Here is a 19,986-nt window from a genome sequence, read left to right on the forward strand (position 1 = left end):
GGTCGCAGGGGCCCTGTGTTGCCCTCTCCCTGCTCAAGGCCTCCTGCCCAGCTGCTGGCAGGCGTGCTTGGGGACGGCTGTTTGGCCCTGACATGCTCCCGGGCTGGGCGGAGGTGGGATGGGGCAGGCTGTGCTCCAGGGCCCGTTAGTTCCTCAGACCTACTTAAGGAGCGTTTGTTCCCTGAGGAATGTTAGTGGCACATTGGAGTCGGTGCATTGTCCTTGCAAACCACCTGCAGACGTGCCATCCGCCCTGCTTAGCCAGAGGCTTCGTGTGGACCTAGTGCCCTGAGGGCAGGGCCTGGGTCCTACCTGACTACGCGGGGAAGAAGCATGAGTTTTTGTCTCTTCTGGAACAAGACAGTGTTAGGTGTGACGGGCAGTAGGGCAGAGAGAGGAGCACGGTCGTGCTCTCGAGCTGGCTCACGGCTGTGGACAGCCATCATGCAGGGACGCTCCTCTGCGTACGGGGGGCTGACAGGCAGCGCAGGTGCCCTCGCCCGGAGCCTGTCCAGTCTCACCGCTGAGAAACAGCTGCATGTCACAGAAGGAAGAATGCATTGGTGCCATGTGGGAGGAAAGTTAAAGGACGGGGATTCAGGGAGAGGGCGAGGTTAATTTTGGTTAGAATAATATGGAACACAAATTTCCATGTTCTGTTTTTAAACTTCTGGTGGCTTTCATGTGGGTCCTAGTCTAGTTTACATAAGGATTAAAACAGCAAGGAGAGGAAAGCGGCGTGGGCACCCCTAGGTACAGTGGGACTATGTGGGGTGGATGCACAGGGTGGTCCTTGACTTGCTTTTGCAAAGCATGGTCTCACCTCACTGCTCTCAGGGCACGGGGGTTGCTGTCCAGAGGGCCGCGTGGGAGGAGGACAAAGGCAGAAAGATTGCCTGGGAGATTCTTGTTGTCCCATGTTTTGTTATGGTCTGAAATTCCCAACACTGAGGACAGGTGCATTGGTGCCGTGTGCGTCCTGGGTAAAGATAAGGTGGGCCTGTCTCTGCTCCTCTCTGGGATTTATAGCTTCCTGGTCTGTGCTGGCTCTGAAAGAAACAGTAGTCTGAGAGGCAGAGACATAGCAGGGCACGGTCCTAGCTGCCACGCCAACTTGGTGGGTGTTGGGCAAGTCTTGTCCCCATCTGTGAAAGGAGGAGTGGCCTGGGCGTCTCTGAGACCCTTGTGCCCTGGTGTCTCGTGACACAGGAGCACGTTTCCAATGAGCTTACGCTAGCAAGCCCCTCTCCACAGAGATGGGGGCCTCTGGAACCAATCCATGCAGTGATTGCTGGGTTGTTGGCAAGGCAGTCAGGAGCTGGGTTAATGGTCAGCCCTGGGGTGCGGTGCACACACACATCACATTCTTACGATATTCCCCCGCAGTGCCCAGGTTCAGGAGGGGAGATGGGCTATGGTCTGGTCTGCCCTGCCCTGCCCATCCGGCTGGGCCTGGGGAATGGGGCCCCAGCTCGACTTCCGCCCTGGCCAAGCCTCTCTGACCCCAGGCAGGGTCGCTCACCTGCGCTCTGGGGTTCCAACAGCTCTCCCCACAGAGTGCAGTTCATGAAGTCAGAAACTACATCTCTGTCATCTTCAGCAGGGGGAGGTGCTCAAGATACATTTGTTGATTTGAGTCCCATCCTTAGGATCCTCAAGATGCTCTCACCTTTAGTTTTTATTTTTCACCTTTAATTAAAAAGAAAATCAAACCATTCCCACTCTCCCCCGACCCTCTCGAGCTACCCCGGTCCCTCTCCGAGCCTGTTTGAAAGGAGAGAACACCAGCTGTGCCCTTCATTGCCTCACCTTCTAACCCACTCCTCCAGGTCTGCCTCTACCTCTGGTCGCCTGAAACCATGCTTGAGAATCAGGGCCCACGACTCCTGTGCCAGTCCGGTGGGCACTTCCCAGCCTCCCTTGCCCACCCTCTCTGTGAGCTCGGACACCACCACCCTCCACCCCTCACTCACCTGGCTTTCCTGAGTCCCGAACTTCATCTTCTTGGGCCCGTGCGGGTGGTGGTCACCTTGCTCTGCTTCTACCATCTGGCCTTTCTCCATTATGTCTTCTCTGCCTTCTGCCTCTTCTTTAGCTGGCACGTACAGACTAACAGGTCCCAAATCTTCATCCCTGGGCTGGGCTTCTCCCGCACTCCAGACCTCAGTCTGTCTGAAGGTCAGCGTGTCCAAATCCAGTGTCTCTCCCTCCTTCCGACCCGCCCATACTGTCTCTAGACTGGACTCACCATCCACCGAGGCAGGTACTCAAGCCAGAGCCGGCTCGGCCTTGATTCTTCTTTCTCCTCCACCTCCTCCTGCAGCCCCAGGTGCTCTCTATCCTCCAGAGCCCATTTCCCCACCTCCCAGCCTGTCCCTGGCCGAGGCAGATGTTTGGAGAGTGAGTCCCAGTGTCCAGCCGGCCTTCTGCATTGTTGCTTGTTCACATTATTCCAGTGCCTGCGCAGGAATAACATTATCTTTATTCCAGAATGCCCTCCACAAGCATCTGAGTTGGCCGTTCTGCCCCAACCTCTTTTCGTTCACATCCACCTGGGCTGCTGCCAGAGTGACCTTTCTAAGAGCTCCTCAGGCACCTCCCCGTTGCTCTTGGGATAAAGTCCACACTCCACCCCTTCTTCTGACACCCACTCTGGTCCCCGTGGAACTCTCTGCTCTGGCCACACCGAGTCCCCTTCAGGTCCGCTGGTGCCCCCTGAGGCCCCTCGGCCCAGCGCGTCTCCCAGGCACAGGGAGGGCCGGTGAGGGGTGGGCAGGCCAAGCTCTGCGGGCTGCATCCCCAGCCCCACCCCCCATTCCTTTAGGCCCCTTCTTACCCCCGGCAAACTCATCGCGTGGTGTCGTAATGATGCATCCCCTGTTTCCCACCCACACCGGGAGCTCCTTGAAGACGGAATCTGTGCCTTCCTGACCTTGAGTCTGAGTCTCCTTGGTGCCCACATTGTCCAGCTCAGAGATGGCCAAACTTCCATCAGTCCCGGGGCGGTGTCCGACCCACCGTCAGCTCTTACAAGTGAAGTGTTATTGGAACACAGCCACGCCTGCTCATTCACACGGCCCGTGGCTGCCTTTGAACTGTGCCTGCAGAGCCGAGTAGTCGTGACAGACTTAGGACCCGAGAAGCCAGAAATATTTACTCTCTGGCCCTTTACAGACCCATGATCTGGCCCACAGTAGGTGCAGTGAGGTTTTAAATGAGCAGCAATAACTGTGTGTTTATGCAGCTTTTTCCACACGCCAGGAACTAACTGTGTTAAGCTCAAACCGTATCACCACATTTAAGCCTCCTGATGGCCTGGTGAGGTTGAGCAGCCAGCGTTAGGTCCTCTCATTTTTTCAGGTAACGAAACTGAGAATAAATTAATAACTTGCCCAGCATCGCAGTCGGTGAAGAGGTGGACCAAGGTGGCGTTGAAATGCCTCTCTCCACCTCTGGGACCCCAGCCTTGCCGAGGAAGGAGGAAATAAAAGGGGTGGGGTCACGCAGACAAAAGGGGTGCAGGGGAGGGGAGCTGGGGGAGAGGGTGATGGCGGCCACTGCCTCAGACGCCATGGGGGGTAGAGGGACGCCCGGCCTCTGGCAGTTCATGTCAGCACCTGGACATCACATTGTAAGCCGAGAATGTTGAAATGCAGGGAACTAAGATCACCTTGAGCAGGGAGACTCTGTTCCCACTTGGGACTCTGTGTTTCCTAATGACTTTTAAGGAGTTTTGATAAAATTCGGTAGAAGAAGAAGTTAGAGCAGGACAGACCTGATGCTTGGTTTATGGTTCAGTCCACCACGCTCCTCGAATCAGAAATTTAAAAGCAGGCTGGTCCTCTATGAAGCTTAAGGGGCTGCAGCGGAACCAGACGGAGGTTAGCGAGGGGCTTGGGTGCTGTGGTCCCAAGTGCAGGGGGCAGGAGCCCGTTGTTTCTTTGGTTCTGTCCCACCTCCTGGAGTTTGGTGCTTTTGTTAGCCTGTCGCTTGGTGATGCTCAGTGAGTACTGCCCTGAACAGTGTCTCACGGGGGCGTGACAAGATGGTGATAACGGCAGCCGACCTGCTTACTGGGCCTCGGGCCCCGTGCACGGACTACTTCACGTGTGCTATCTCCTCTGATCCCCACCTCAGCCCTGTTTTCATGCCCAGCAGAGGACGAGGGATCGGTGGTTGAGAGACATGCGTTTGCTATAGGCCCCACGGCTAGTAGCGCACGTGGCGGGCGGGGGACCGGAGCCATCGGCCCACTTTCCCAGTCACTGCTCCTGGTCATCACATAGATGAGCAGGGGCAGCTCTCGAGCCATTTGGGGACCAGCCGTCAGGCCTGGCCTGTGATTTCCTAAACGTGGCCCCTCAGCTGATTGCCGGGCTGGGTCAGGCCTTTAAATAGCCACCTGATTCAGTTGGGGTCAGGTCCTCGGGGCGGGCTGGCCTTGGGTAGCTGCCCAGGAGGCAAGGAGGCGGGCGTCTCTCTGGGGGCCGAGCCCTGGGCTTCCCGAGGGAGCTTGGGCTCACTTTCTTGTAGATCTGGCTTCTCACTTCTGAGGCAGTGAGGTGTGCAAGGCTGGTTATTTCTGTTGCCTAATATATGGTGGAAGTTGATACCACCAGAAAATTGAGATGTTTTTGAATAGTATTGATAGAAGTCATCCTACCCAGTGCTATATTCTGCTCCTGGTCACCTTTGTCTGTCCCTGCCTGTTGGAAATCTCTGAGGCCTTCAAGGCCCACCTCGCATGCCACCTGTACTTCCCCCTCATGGCATGATTCAGCTGACAGGTGTTCATTGAACACTTCCGTGAGGCCCACAAGAGAAGTGGGATAGTCCTGCCCCCAGGAGTTCACAGTCTGGGGGAGAAGGACAGGCCAGCTCACCGTTGCCTCACAGCATACCCAGGGTGCTCTGGGAGCCCAAGTACCTGACTCAGCAGGTGGGACAGAGAGAATCTGCCACCACTTCTCAGAGGGGCCAACTCAGGCTGGGCTTTGGAGGTTGAATAGGAGTTGGTCGTGAGGATGAAGGGGTGGCCTGTGCTGTGGGAGCTCAGGGCTGGGAGTGCTGGTGTGTAGACCTGTTGGAATGCCAGGTGAGAACAGTGGGGACGGGACGGTGGCCAGAGAGGGGGGGGACCAGGTCTTCTTCCTGCTTGAAACCCCTCTGTTTGCTGTGGCTCACACTGTTATCGATAGTCTGGGCCTCTTATCCACACGAGCCCCTTGAGGATGGGCTGCAGGCAGCTTGAGGGCGGCGGAGAGAACACAGGTCTGGAACTCTCTGGCCCAGGTTCAAGTCCCAGCTTCACCTCTTGCTGGCTTTGTGACTGGGCTTATTCCTTAATTTACCCAAATCAGCCTCTTCCTCCGTAGGAAGGCACTGTTCCTACCTCCCCCAAGGGCCATTGTGAAGAGTGAGTGGGGCAGGGACAGGCACACAGCGGACATCATCTGCAGCAGAGAGAGGGCGCCAGGGAATTTAGAATTTCAATGATTATACCTTTTATGGCTGCTGGGCTTTGATCAGAACTATGTCCGCTGATCGGAAGGCTTGCAGTTTTCCCTCTACCAAGTATCTTGGATTCTGGCCTTTGCAGGGCGAATGAACGGGTGGTGGATAAGCAGAGCTCCCAGCCCAGCTCACAGCTGTTAGAACCCAAAAGCGGGGCAAGCCTTAGAACACTGCCCACCGGGAGAAACGGACACGTTCCCCTGTGTGCACGTTCACCAGCTGAAGGCATTCAGGGGAATCTCAGTCCCCCGGAGGTGCTGGAAGAACTCTGGGGAGAGCAGAAACCGAGAAGCCCCTTAACCGGTGGGGGAGGGGAGCAGAGATGAGGTGAAAGCTCTGAATCGCTTGTGTGTGCTGGGCTGCGTGCACGGGACCAAGAGTTCCTCGGACCCCTTGCCTGTGAGGGACCCTGCGAGGGAACAGCCATCATATTCTACACCCGGCACGTGCCCGGCACACAGGAGGCCTAGGGACTTATTTATGGGGTTCACAGTCTTAAAGACTCCCTGTTTCCAGGACATCGCTGAGAACTGTTGTTTTTCCAAGAGTATGTGTGTAAAATGTGCAAATACGAGCTGTGCATTGAACGAAAGCTTGTCTGAATAGCTGTTTTTCCCGAAGACCCTGATCAGTGGAATGAATGTTGAATTGAGAGGACTAGACTCAGTCCTTGAACCTGGGACAGAGACTCTTAGCCCAACCCCTTCCTTGTTAAGGAAATGGAGGCCCAGCGAGGTCCCAGATCTGTCAGTGGAGTCCACTTGTCCGACCAGACCAGGTTATAGATGTCACATGCCTTTGCACTGTGGCCGGCATAGGAAAAGTTACCTTCCCGGATTTAAATATTTTCTTTCAGTCGAGAAAGTCCATTTGGCCTGACCCAGTGAAAAAGGTGGAGGTGCTCAAAAGTGGAGACGAAACTCTCGCAGCAGCAATCTTATCCCTGGATTGTTTGTTTTGGTCCAGAGGCCTGGAGGAGCTCTGGTCTCAGAGCCCCGTCGTCCTGAACCAGGTGCCTTTATCTGATGGTGCTCATGTCTGTTTTTGCTGCCCAGGAGCTGAGAGAAGATAATATCATTTTAATTGAAACCAAGGCCATGCTGGAGGAACAGCTGACTGCCGCTCGAGCCCGGGGCGATAAAGTGCACGAGCTGGAGAAAGAGAACCTGCAGCTGAAATCAAAGCTTCACGACCTGGAATTGGTATTGCAGGCTGTTGTTGCTCAGATCTGTCTAAACAGATTGGGGGAGGTTTCGGGTTTGTGCTGCGCCCCTCTCTGGCTTTTCCGTCACTGGGTTTGGTGCCACTGCCGACACAGTAACTCGCTGACTGCAAAGAGTAGCTCGCTCAGCTCAGCGGGCTGGGGTGGGCACCACTGAACGCCTACAGACGGATAGGACGGTACCTCTGGGTTGCTTTTCTGTACAGATGAGCTAACGTGTGTGTCTTCTGCAAGAAGGGTCTCTGCTGGGCTTTTATGGTGTGGGCTGAGCTGTGATTTGTGAGTTTCTTTACAGGCTTCTCAAGGCATGTTAGGTGCCCTAGAGCCTCGAAGCCACCTGTCACCATGGTACTTGCTCTAAAGCCCTGGGCCGTAAGTCACTTTGTTCAGACAGCATTCAGTTAGAGACCTCAGCTCTCTTATCACCTCCGTTGCCAGTCAGGGTATCTTTCAGTGGCTGTAACTCTCAGAGCTGTGCCCTGTGTTGGACTCATTTCTGTGCAGGGAAGTGAGCAGGTGCCTGGGGTCCATTCATCCTCGGGGAATGAGGGTGGATGCACGGGGGCCGGGGCCTGTCCAGAGGGGCCCCCCGGCCACGATCTCACTCCGTCCTTCTTCCTGCACTAGGACCGGGACACGGATAAGAAGCGAATAGAGGAGCTGCTGGAAGAAAACATGGTCCTTGAGATTGCCCAGAAGCAGAGCATGAATGAATCTGCCCATCTCGGCTGGGAGCTGGAGCAGCTGTCCAAGAATGCAGACCTGTCCGACGGTAGGTAGCGCCCGGTGCCTGGGAGCCAGCCTGGCTGAGGCCGCTTCCTCATCCAAGGAGCGGAGCCCTCAGCTCTGAATCTTCCATGTCAGGCCATCCATTCACCCCAAGTAAGTAGGATTTCCTTCAAGTGCCATTTGGAACTGTTTCATTACCCTTCTCCCCAAGGAGAACATGAGGGGTCTGGCAGCCTTGATGTCAGGACATGAAACACAAATCAAGTGTTGCCAGGTTTCCCATTTCCCATATGGACGGTCCCAGGAGCTTCCAGATTACAGCACGCTGACACCGGAGGACATCATAGGCCTGTCTGTGGATGGTTGAAAGCTCTGGATGGCAGGAGACGTCCCCAGTGGTCACTGATCCCCACTAGAAATGTACCTTGGGCATTATTTCCTCCATTCATTTGCATAATTGGGCAAGACGGGTGCAGTCTGTTCTCTGTCTCTCTGGGTGGGAGCTGCTAAGAGGCTGCTTCTCACAGGACCCAGGCCTCTTCTTTTCCCTCCTATGCTTGCACCGCTGCCCCTGCACAGACAGATGGGGTGTCGGCCAGGGGAAAGTGGGTGGGGCAGCAGTCAGCACCGCAGCAGGAAGCTTCGGCGCCCAGCAAACAATAAGCCAGTTCCTGTGTTCAGAAATAGCACACGTGCCCCTGATAGTGCGAGTTATTGTTTACTTAGAGCTGGACAGACCGAGGTAGGGCTTTTGGCTGGCTTGGGGGCTGCTTCTTCAGTTCTGATAAACACCCCCTCAAATAATGGCAAGGTCGTTGAATGTAGCTGGAAACGTCTTCTCTTCGAGGGGTCCCATCAGTTCCACACAAAAAATCAGCTTATTAAACTGCTCATCTGTGAGGGAAGTTAGTCGTATCTGTGCTTCGGTGCCCGCACACTGTGCTGGGGGCTGAGGGTGGGATCACCCTGATTCCCGGCTCTGGGAGGAGTACAGGCCCATCGGGGAGGACCACTGCCCCCTGGCGGAGCAGAGAAGTGGTGCAGGCCTCCTGGGACAGTCCCAGACCAAATGAGAGTCTTTCTGTTAGAAACCAGGGTGACCTGTGGGGTCAGAAAGCCTCACCCCTTTAGATGACTACTCAGTATAGTTTGTGGGCCCTTTCAGGTCAGTGAGCATGATTTATTCTTGGTGTTCCCAACTCCTGGTGCTTAGCTGGGAGCTAATGAACATTGACTTGAATGAAGGCATGATGCAGGCAGAGCCTGAATATACTTTTGCATGTGTGGTGTGCTGCCTTCTTGATTCAGAAAGACCTGGCTTAAAGTCTTGGCTCCTCCACTGGAGGTTAGCTGGGTGACCTCTTTCAGACCTCAGTTTCCTTATCTGCAAAATGGGGGTAATGAAGCTGCCTAATAGGAGGAGACAGTGAAACATGATGCCATGCCTGGCCCACGGCCAACAATAAGGGACAGCTGTTCTTACTGCCACGGTCTTATTGAAATACATCCCATCACTCTGGTTGCTTGGGGTGCTAATGAGCATAGCACTCAGTAGTAAACTGTTGTGTCGTAGTAATAGTCTTAGAAGCACTGGCTTTTATGGGAGAAGAAAGGAGGCTTGTGGTCAATGCTGTTGTTTAACTTGTAGGACCTTAGGAGTTAGTCGCCATGAGTACAGAGTTTCAGTTTGGGATGATGAAAAAGTCTGGAGGTGGATAGTGGTGACGGTTGCACAACAATGGGAATATAGCTAATGCCACAGAACTGTACACTTTAAAATGGTACACTTTATGTTAAATATATTTCACCCTAACTAGAAGATGTTCTTTTTTCATGAATGCTGCCAGGGTACTGTCCCAGTGATCCCAGGCTGAGAATTAGCTGAGTTTTAGCTGAGGTTTGTTTCATTTGTAGCGTAGTTTCATATGTTGCAAGCACGTGTGCTTATGTGCATCAGCGCTGGGCCTGGGTCAGAGCCACGGGCACTCCGTCCACCTCCACTGCTTCACTGCCTGTTGTTGCTTGGGGTCTTGAGGACGTTCAGGCTTGTTGGGTCTGAACTGCTGTCCTCAGTGGAAGATGAGAACTCGAAGAGGGTGGCACATGCCTTTTAGTCCTTACGATCACCCAGAGGATCTGAACACACACACTTGTTTCTAGCTTGATGTGCTCACTATGGAAGCCATCGTCCTGTATGTACCCCTGCCCCTGGGGTGATGAGTAGGAAGCAGGTCGGGGCGCAGCCCTCTTAGCAGTGTCATAAGGCTCCCAGAGCTGAGTCCGTGGCACTGATGGGACAGGCGGGGACGGAACAACACCAACCCCTTCTTTCAAGGACTTTCATACACGTTCCTTTCTCCTCCTGAAAAAGCCCCATGACTTACCTAAAGTCATGCACCTGCTGGTGGCAGGAAGGAGCTAAGAACTCCCATTCCTGACTCTCAGGTCTATGCCCCCTTCTCCATTTGTATTCCAGCTCTTTGAAAGAAAGCAGAGTAGATAATCTCCCTTTTTCTATCTTTAGCTTATATTTTCATCACACTTAGAATTTTTAAAGCAATTTACATATGCTGTCTCATTTTTTGTCAACGTAATTGTGAAATTACAAAATGAAGTCTCTGTCCAAAGGACCTTATTGAGGGATGGCAGGTACTGGGCATACGTGCCCACAGAGCCTTCTGCCACCAGTGGCAGACATAACTAGTCGATTATCGTGCCCCTCCTGCTGAGCCACCCAGACTCCCACTACTCTCAGAGCTGGCACAGAAAATGTCGCCTATTTGCCATCTCTATTAGGCTCTAAGACCCTTGAGTTGTACGGTCGGTCAACTTGGTTAGCAGCTTGGTAAAAAACAGTTCCCAGCAGTTAACACAGTCTTAAACTTTTGCATTGGCTTCTTCACTGTAATCTACTCTCCTCTTAAGCTCTGGGCCCAACTGAGCCAGCAGAGGGACCGAAACTGCCTGAGGGACTTTCAGGCACTAACAGCGACGGCAGCCTGTGAAATGGGGGGCACCCAGCCGACCTACGGGAGCCCTTCCCAGGCCCCTCAAACCTAGGGCACGGGGGCCCGATGGCCCCAGCTCGTGGCCGGAAGCAGAGGCTCCTGGATCCCGGGCCTGACTCAACTTTGTGCTTCAGCCTCCAGGAAGTCATTTGTGTTCGAGCTGAACGAGTGCGCCTCTAGCCGCATCCTGAAGCTGGAGAAGGAGAACCAGAGCCTCCAGAGCACCATCCAGGGGCTGCGGGACGCGTCCCTGGCGCTGGAGGAGAGCAGCCTCAAGTGCGGGGAGCTGGAGAAGGAGAATCACCAGCTCAACAAGAAGGTAACCCGGCCCGGGGGGGTGGACACCCCTCCCCCAGCCCGGTCTGCACTATAGAGACTAGTCGGTGGCCAGGCAGGGCAGTCAGGTGTCAGTGAGGATGCACCGCTGGGAGAAAAGCAGAAGCCAGTGCAGCCGCAGTGAATTATACAACACTAGAAGAACAAGAACAATTGTGAGAGGAGTCAAGAGGCAGCGTGGCTCGTGCCTGCACTGCCTTGAGGGTATGTCTCGGACAGTACTTGACCTCTGTGTGCCTCCTTGTCTTCATCTGTGAAATGGGGTTAGTGGGCTTCCCACCTCATACGTGTTGCGTGGACTCTGTGAGCTAGTGTGTGTAAGGAGTCTGGCACGCGGTAAGGGCTCAGTGAAAAGAAACCAGTGGACCGTGAAAAAGCATAGGATGGGTCATAGGGGAGAGGAGGCAATGATGTAAGACGTACCTACGTGTGGGGGGAGTAGGGACCATTGATGGGCATTTTAGGGCACTGCTGGTGGTAAAACAGGATCAGTGCTCACCTCCTTCCTCTCTCAGTTTATGAGATGGGGAAGAAGAGATGGCGGAACTGTATTTGCCTTTCAGGACAGCTGCTGGGTCTTCCCAGGAGCACAGGAGAACCCAGACATCTGGGAGAACAGGCAGAGGCTTACAGACCAGTCTTCCTTCTACAGTTAGGAGGACCCCCGCATTTGCACTGGGGATTCAGTCTCAGGTGCAGGAAGGGGCCGTTGAGAGGCTAGGGATCGCCTCCAAGTCTTGGTCACTCCAGGTCAGAGGGCCTCAGAACACCTAGGCCACATTGCGATGGCACAGTTGCATCGTGGGCTCCGAGCACACCAGCTGCCAGAGTCCAGCTGAGGAAGAGGACACAAGCCCCGTTGCTTGCTGACCGCCATGCAGGCCTGGTGCTTTCGGGTGTCCCACCTGCCCGTGAGTCCTGCCAGCGTCATTTACTGCTGTACAGGCAGTGGGAGGGACGCGGGCTGCAGGGAGAGACCTGGGCTCCGCTGGTCCTGGCTGTGCCGGTCCCTTATCTCTGTGTGAGGCTTGGGACAGCCCCTCCTTCTGTGAACTGGTCTCTGGAGCCCCCTCTTGGGACCTCCCAGGCTTGATTACTCGCTCTTCTTGTCCCTTTGAAGCATTGTGTGCCTTGCAGCATTTCAGCCGACAAGCATTTTGTCCTGTCTTCGTAGGACAATAGAAAACCCCACCCCATCTCATGCCGTGTCTCTCAGTGTAGAACAGCATGGGGAAGGCAGCTAGACAGTTTAGGTTTTTTAGATTCACATGGCCCTAGCACAGGAAATGTCTTTATAAGTGGCAGTTCGACCTTGGCCAAGATAAAAAAGAATCAGCCTTTAGAAAGATGAGAACCGTTGACTCCGTGGGTCCTCACGGGTCTGCTGCAGAAAGCCTGCAATGTAATAGCGCTGGCCCAGCGCCCAGCAGCCCTCTGAGATGACCGCTCACGCTTTTCCCCGCCCTCGTGGTTCACTCTGGCCCCTCCTCTGCACAAACAGGATGGCAGTGGGTGCTGCCTGCCCGGCATTACTCCTCAGCCCCCTGTCTCTCGGTCCCCACCCTCCTGCTTCCTCTTGGGGTCAGTTCCCTGGTGGGACACCAGCCCTCTCCTGCCATGGTCCTTAAGAGGCATGTCTTGGCATAGAATCCCTGGCAGGAGGGAGGTGCCACAGTTCCCAGGCCCGTCCTGTGTCTGGTGCCGGGATCCCTGGGAGGCGGCCCTCTGCCCACCGGAGTGCCTCTCCCCATCCTGCTCAGCCTGCCTGCGGCCTGACCAAACCTGTCCTGGCCCAGCAGGCGTGGTTTTGCTCTCTCCCCCCAGAGCCCAGCACTGACGGTGCCCCCTAACATTGGATGGGTGGACACCTCAGCCCCAGCTGGAGGGCTCACTGGACCCTAATCCAGCTCAGCTCACCCCAGTTTCCTTTCTCCAGCCTCAGCCATCCCACCCTGCTCGACTCCTCCCCACGTGGCCTGTCTGGGCCCCAGCTGACACTCCTCAGTCAATCAGTGAACCCCCAGGTCCCGCTGGTGCCAGCCTGGCTCTTCCACACCCCAAGCATAGCCCAGGCTGCGAGCTTGCTTAGGTCTGAAATGTCTGTGGAAACCCTAGTTCCCTGAAGTTAGTATCCTCCCCTCTAACCCGCAAAACTTCCAGGCACCTTAGAGAAGCTGCCTCCTTCCTGCGACTGTGAATCTGCATTGATGTCCTAAGAGTTTATTCCTTAAGCCAACAAGTAAAGAACCCTTATTTTCAGGGGAAGGGGGCAGCCCTTTGGGGGCCTGTTACTAGAAGGAAAGAGCAGCCTGGGGCTGAGAGGCAGGCCCCCTGGCACTCACATGCTCTGGGACCCGGAGTGGCACCTGCAGCCCAAGCCAGGTGCTTCAGGAAGGAAGGACAGGAAACCTCTCAGGGCTGGAAGGCCTGCAGCCAGCCCACATCTCAGCCCAGCGAGTTCACCCCAGGGGCACCGAGGTCCTTCAGGGATGGGCTCTAGTTCCATGGCAAAAAGAACCAGAACAGGAGAGGGATGGCGTGGGTGTGGGACCTGGGGAGATCACGTCTTTAGACCAGAAGCAACAACAACAAGAAATGCAAAGGTTGGAATAATGTTCCTTTCTCTGGGAGAGAAAGGGCAGCAGGGATAGGCTATTAACAGTAAGGTTGGGGGTAAGCCAGCAGGCCCCCCTGACTGTGAGTGAGGACTGGGGGGTCGGCCACGGGGGTGTGTCCCAGCTCTGCCCCGTCCTCATTGCGAGGCCTCGGGCAAGTCGCTGAGCCCTTCTGGGCCCAGTGTCCTCCTGAGTACTTGGTTAATAATAGCAACTGCTCGTTGCCTTTATTCCTCAAGGCCGTTGTCTCAGGTGTAGGCTCTACCATCGTAGGTGATCCCTGGTGCCCTGCCGAGTCCCAGGCCTTGTGCCGGGAAGGGGGGCAGAGATATGGAAGGATTAGAAGTACGTTCTTGCTTTTGAGAACCACTCAGATGTTTGCGTGTTTTCCTGTCGACCCCAGCTGGGTGGGGCTCCCCAGTCCTGGGGTCCCCGGGTTGGGGCAGGGGGTTGAGGTGCTGACAACGTGATATGACAGTAGGAGTATGAGCTCGGCCCAGCTCTCCCCGCTGGTAGGGGAGGAAGCTTTCCTGCTGCTTCCTCCTGTGAGGGTTTGAGAGCTCCCAGATCTGTGAGCCAGGAAGGCAGGGTGCCCCTCACCCAAGGACAAGTACGCAGAGTCTGCTTTAGAGCAGCGATCCTTCCGGGAGCTTTGGAAACCTCTCCGCGCAAGGCCCTGGCCCAGATGGGCTGAACTGCAGCAGGCTCAGACCTGCTGCTCCCGGGGGTCGTTGGGCATCTCGGGGTTGTGCCCCGAGGTCCAAGATCTTTCAAGGCTTCGAGAACCATCTGGTCTTTGCAATCTACTTTTTCAGAACAGCCATCCCAAACCAGCACATCAGGATCTTTTAGGACCATGTCAAAATGCAGACCGGCTGGTCAGGAGTTCTGTAGGTGGCCGGGCCCAGAGCTCTCACGGGGAGGGGCAGCGAACATTGCTGCACCCGCCGCCTGCTAGGCGTGTGCCGAGCACGACACAGTGACAGAAGCTCTCAAGGATGCTCGCTGCTGGTCCTGCGTCAGTTGCAGAAACTTGCTCGTGGTGACGTCATTAGTAGGGAGGGACTGGACTCTGAACTCTGTCCCTGTGACACCAGAGTCATGCCTCTTTCCCAACTCCAGTCCCCCGCGCTGAGGGGTTTGGTGTTGGCGGGAAGGGGAGCGGCAGCCTTGAAGCCCTCCCAGTGCAGACACCAGCATGGGCATCGCCTAGGAGTCCAGTCTCAGGCCCGGCCCTGGACCTGCTGAGTGAGGATCAGGATTCACCACCTCATCCAGGTGTTAGATGCGATGAAGTAGCTAGTTCATGTTTTAGGATGGTCAGGCAGGGTGACCCCAGCGGAAGAGCTCGGTGTCAGGGAGGTGATTGGATGGTTGTCCAGGCCAGAGGGAAGGTGGCCCGGCCCTAGCTAGGCAGTGGCGGTAGAGCAGCTTGGGTAGAGAGGGCAGGACTTGGGGACAGAGTTACTGGAGGGTGAAAGAGGAAGGAGGGACATAGCAGAAGACCACTCTGAGCAGCTGGGCGAATAGGAGTGTCACCAAGTGAAGTCCGTGGGACAGCCAGTGGTGGTGGCCCCGGGCATGTGGTCTGACCCTTGGGAAAGCGGACAAGGCCTGAGATGGGAGCAAGGAGCCCGGAGGCACTTGGGCACATGGCAGTGAGGGTGAGGAGAGGTGGGCTGGGAGGAGGCTGACCGATGGTGCCCGTGAGCTGGAGATGCAAGTCGTGGGGTAGGAGCTGAGGGTAGAGGGTGCAGGGAGGTCCCTTCCGAGCAAGGCCTGGACACTTTCCCTTGAGAAAAGCCCCGTTAAAGTGTTCTGTGGGGCTGGTGGGTTTTGGATTTGTTTTAAGACGTAGTTCACTTCGTGAAGCCAACTGTTGCCCGGCTGGGTCTTTCGGGTCTGCAGATCGAGAAGCTGCAGACCCAGCTGGAGAGGGAGAAGCAGAGTAACCAGGATTTGGAGACCCTGAGTGAGGAGCTGATCAAAGAGAAAGAGCAGCTGCAGAGCGACATGGAGACCTTGAAGGCTGACAGAGCCCGGCAGGTAGGCACCTCCCGAGCAGATCCCTCTCCTGGAACCCCTGCCTGCAGGAGGGAGAGTCCAGGATTTAGCCATTTCCTGGGAATCCATCGGGGCAACGTGCATTAGCAGGTACCTAGCCTAGCTGCAGCTCAAACCAGCAGGTCTCAATCAGCTGTGGGGGGCGCGTTTGCCCCCCAGGGGACATTCGCAATGCCTGAAGACGATTTTGATTGTCATGACTTGGGGAGGAGAGAGGAGATGCTCTTGGCATACGGTGGGTGGGGGCCAGGGATGCGGCTAAACGTCCTGCAACACACAGGACCAGCCCCGCATGACAAAGAATGATCCAGCTCCAAACGTCCATAACGTCACACCGAGCACCTGAGGTTTGTTTGCCTCACGCCACAGGAAGTCCCGGGTAGGAGGCAGTCCGGTGCTGGTGCAAAGGCTCTGTGATGCCGTGCAGGGGCCAGGCCTCTCCTCCTGCTCTGCCAGTCTTAGCAGTGGCTGCCACACACCCTCAGGGAATGAGAAGAAGAAGGTGGAGGGCAAGGGGCAGAGGGAAACCCTCCTGGGACCTTCTGTCACATCTTATTGACCACACCCAACACATGACCACCCCTACCTGCGCGGGATCCTGGGGTATCCAGTATTTGAGTTTTTCAGCCTCTGATGTAGAGCAAAAATGGGAGGAATGGGATGGTGCCACGTTTGGTGAAAAGACAGGCAGGGCTTCTGCCCAGATGTGGCTTACATAGAGGGCAGAGGACAGGCGACAAGGCAGTTTCAGACATGTGCTCTTGAGGGAATAACGCAGAGGATCCTGCTGGATGCAGGCGCTGAGGAGTCATGGTGCAAGGCTGTCCTGAGGAACTGCTCACGCTGAGCCCTGGAGAAGGAGGGGGAACCAATGATGCTGAAGACCAGTGGCGGGGTTGCCCAGGGCAGAGGGAAGACCCTGTGCAGGGGCTGCAGGAGGGGAGTGGCGTAAGGGGAGCCCACAGAGGTGGGAGGCCAGGATAAACGTACCAAGGGAAATCACTATCATTGTCTTATGTGAGAGGGAGAGAGATGGGGTTTCTGTTTCTAAATCATTCTGGCCGCCGTGAAGGCATTTTAATTTGAACCGTCTCCGTAGGGGTCTCCATGCTGTTCACCTTGTGTCCGTATTAACCCCTGGGAACGTTAGGACTTCTGTTTTTTTTTTCATTGAAGTATAGTTCAGTTCTGGTGTACAGCAAAGCGATTCAGGGGTGTGTGTGTGGGTGTGTGTGTGTGTGTGTGTGTGTGTGTGTGTACTCTTTTTTTTTTTCAGATTCTTTTCCATTATAGGTTATTACAAGTTATTGGATATAGTTCCCTGTGCCATACAGTAGGACCGTTAGGATGTGTTTTGGGTACATGATGGGATGGTCTTTTAGGGCCTATGCTTTAGTCCCCCAGATTAAATCAGACTTTAGCCCCAACTCACCCAAATACGTTTGTGCAACAGCCGCCGTCTCTCCCGTCGTGTTTTCCCGCAGATCAGGGACCTCGAACAAGAAAAGGACCATCTCAACCAGACAGTGTGGACGCTGCGGGAGAGGTCGCAGGTCAGCAGCGAGGCCCGCGCGAAGGACGCCGAGCAGGAGAGCAAAGCCCTGCACGGGACGGTGGCAGAGGCCAGCAGCCGGCTGAGCAGGCCGGAGCTGGAGCAGGCGCAGGAGAAGGCGGGGCGGGCGGAGGAGCTGCAGCGGGAGCTGCGGCGGCTGGAGGAGGAGAAGGGGAGGCTGGCGCAGAGGGTGAGCTCCCTGCAGGCGGCGGGCGAGCGGGCGGACGCCGCGGAGCGCGAGAGCCGCGGGCTGGCGCTGGAGAACCGGCGGCTGCGCAAGTCCCTGGATGCCCTGCAGAACGTGCAGGTGCGGCTGGCCGGCCTGGAGCTGGACAACAGGCAGCTGGACGAGGAGAACCTGGAGCTGCGCAGGGTGGCGGAGGCCACGCGCTTCACGGGCGCCAAGGTGGCCCAGCTGGAGCGCGAGAACCAGGAGCTCAGGAGGAGCGTGGAGCTGCTCAAGGCGCTGGGCAAGAAGTCAGAGCGCCTGGAGCTCGGCTACCAGAGCCTGAGCGCCGAGAACCTGCGGCTGCAGCAGAGCCTGGACAGCGGCGGCCAGAAGGCGCAGGCCCTAGAGCGGGAGCTGGGGCAGCTGGAGGCCGAGAACCAGGCCCTGCGGCGTGACCTGGAGGCCCTCCGGCTCGCCAACCGGCAGCTCGAGCGGGCCGGCCAGGACCGGCAGGCGCTGGAGCAGGAGGTGGCCCAGCTGGAGAAAGACAAGAAGCTGCTGGAGAAGGAGGCCCGGCGTCTGTGGCAGCAGGTGGAGCTCAAGGACGCCGTCCTGGACGACAGCTCCGCCAAGCTGTCCGCCGCCGAGAGGGAGAGCCGCGCACTGGACAGGGAGCTGGCCCGCTGCCGGGACGCGGCCGGCAAGCTGAAGGAGCTGGAGAAGGACAACAGGGACCTCACCAAGCAGGTCACCATGCACACGAGGACGCTGACCACCCTGAGGGAGGTGAGTCGGGGACAGGCAGCCCCTTCGGTGGGGGGTCGGCAGGGTCACCGTGCTGCCCGGCAGGGGCTTCTGGAATAGGGGTGAGACAGGGAGAGGCCCCTGGCATTTGTCCCCTGCTTCTAAACAGAACGATGCCCAAAAGCATAAAGAAGAAGTAGAAATCACCTGTTAGGATCTTACTGCCCAGAGATGACCAGGGCTAATAGTCCAGCGTATTTTATTTCTTCTTTTTCCTTGTGCGTTTGTGTATACACACACTTGATACCCTACCTTCTCCATCCTAGCCCTGTTCTGTTTCTCATTATTACTATACTTTTTTCTCATTACATTAAATAGGTTTCAAGCCATGATTTCTAATGGCAGTAAGGTATTAATTTTATGGATTTCCTATGATTGCTTTCTGGATGTTTAGATTGTTTCTGATTTTTCCCACTATTTTAAATAACACTGGAACTTCCCTGGTGGCGCAGTGGTTAAGAATCCGCCTGCCAATGCAGGGGACATGGGTTCGAGCCCTGGTCCAGGAAGATCCCACATGCTGCAGAGCAACTAAGCCCGTGAGCCACAGGTACTGAGCCTGCACTCTAGAGCCTGCGAGCCACAACTCCTGAAGCTTCTGCACCTGGAGCCTGTGCTCCACAACAAGGAAGCCACGGCAATGAGAAGCCCGTACACCACAAAGAAGAGTAGCCCCTGCTCGCCACAACTGGAGAAAGCCCGTGCACTGCAATGAAGACCCAACACAGCCAAAAATTATTAATTAATTAATTTTTAAAAAACACTGGACATCCTTGCACATACGCACCTTCACGAATGTATTTATTTTCTTAGGATATATGCCTAGAAGTGCAATTACAGGATGAAAGGGTACAACTGTTTTACAGTTTCTTGGTAAATATGTGTCTTACTTTTCCCTGGCAGTTTTTGCGTGGCTCATCTGGGCTTTCCTGCAGTGCCTTAGGGTGAGTCACTGCTCTAGTAAACGACTCCAGCATCTGAGTGGCCCATCACAGAAGCCGAGTGTCCACACGTGTAGAAGTTCTGTGTGACTGTTCACAGACACCTGGTGCCCTCCATAATGTGGCCCGGCTGTCCCACAGTGGAGCCCTCTTCTGGCTCCTCTACCTGCAGCAGGTAGATGAAGAAGAGAAGGACCACACTTCATGGGGCAGAATATGGTCTCATAGCCGCACCTGACTGCCAGGGAGGTTGGGAAATGTGTTCCAGCTGTGTGCCAAGGAAGAAAAAGAAATAGACTTGGTGACCACGGAGAGGTCTCCACATTAAAAAAAGATCACTGACTGTCAGTGCAGGCAGATCAGTACACTGTGGGGGAGAGATGCAAGACACCAACCTGACCCATAGCCCCTGCCTCCGTAAGCATAGGTTAGGTTATGCTGCAGTAACGAATGACCCCAGAATCGCAGGGCTCATCACATCCAAGGCTGGTTTCTCTTTCACGAGAGTCCAGGTGACTCTCTGGAGAGCCTGTCCTCTGTGCTGGGGCTCAGCATCCCAGGCGGCTTTGATCTCACGGCTCCACCATCTCAACGTGGGGTTCGGGCAGTTCCCGAGGCAGGGGAGAGGCAGCTGGAAGATCACGCGCTGGCCCCTCCACGCTGCAGCCAGGGAGCGACCCCGGAACGTTTGGCAAGCACCACCCTCTGTCACACTGTGGTTCCAGGCCTCGGGGTGTGGTAGGGGGTCCTCGTGTGTGCACGTCGCTGTGACACTGGGCAAAAAACGGTATAACTACCTGGAGAGCTACAGAGGTGTGGACTAGAGTAAGTGGACCCCTAAATGAGGTCAGCGTCCACTTTTGAAAAGTAAATCAAAACCAGTGTTGAAAGTAAAATCTTTCTCCTCTTTATACTTTGTTCTGAGTTCTCTGCAATGAGCTAACTAAATAGTTATTGATCCATACTCCGCGGAAAAGGCAATCGCGTTCACAGAATTCAAACCCGCTCCTCAAAGGTCACCATACATGGTAT

The 19,986-nt window shown here is 55.5% G+C and overlaps 1 protein-coding gene across 1 annotated transcript in view; it reads left to right on the top strand.

Moving 5' to 3' along the window:
• Positions 1-19,986, top strand: part of CCDC88C (coiled-coil domain containing 88C) — a 122,847-nt gene that overhangs the window by 69,491 nt on the left and 33,370 nt on the right. Inside the window, exons 11-15 of the mRNA XM_068555346.1 lie at positions 6,570-6,716; positions 7,364-7,508; positions 10,608-10,792; positions 15,333-15,470; positions 16,973-17,995. Coding sequence (XP_068411447.1) covers positions 6,570-6,716; positions 7,364-7,508; positions 10,608-10,792; positions 15,333-15,470; positions 16,973-17,995 — 1,638 coding nt within the window. The remainder of the gene's footprint in view (positions 1-6,569; positions 6,717-7,363; positions 7,509-10,607; positions 10,793-15,332; positions 15,471-16,972; positions 17,996-19,986) is intronic.

Source organism: Eschrichtius robustus, chromosome 1 (genome assembly GCF_028021215.1).
Source record: "Eschrichtius robustus isolate mEscRob2 chromosome 1, mEscRob2.pri, whole genome shotgun sequence".
Classification (NCBI taxonomy): domain Eukaryota; kingdom Metazoa; phylum Chordata; class Mammalia; order Artiodactyla; family Eschrichtiidae; genus Eschrichtius; species Eschrichtius robustus.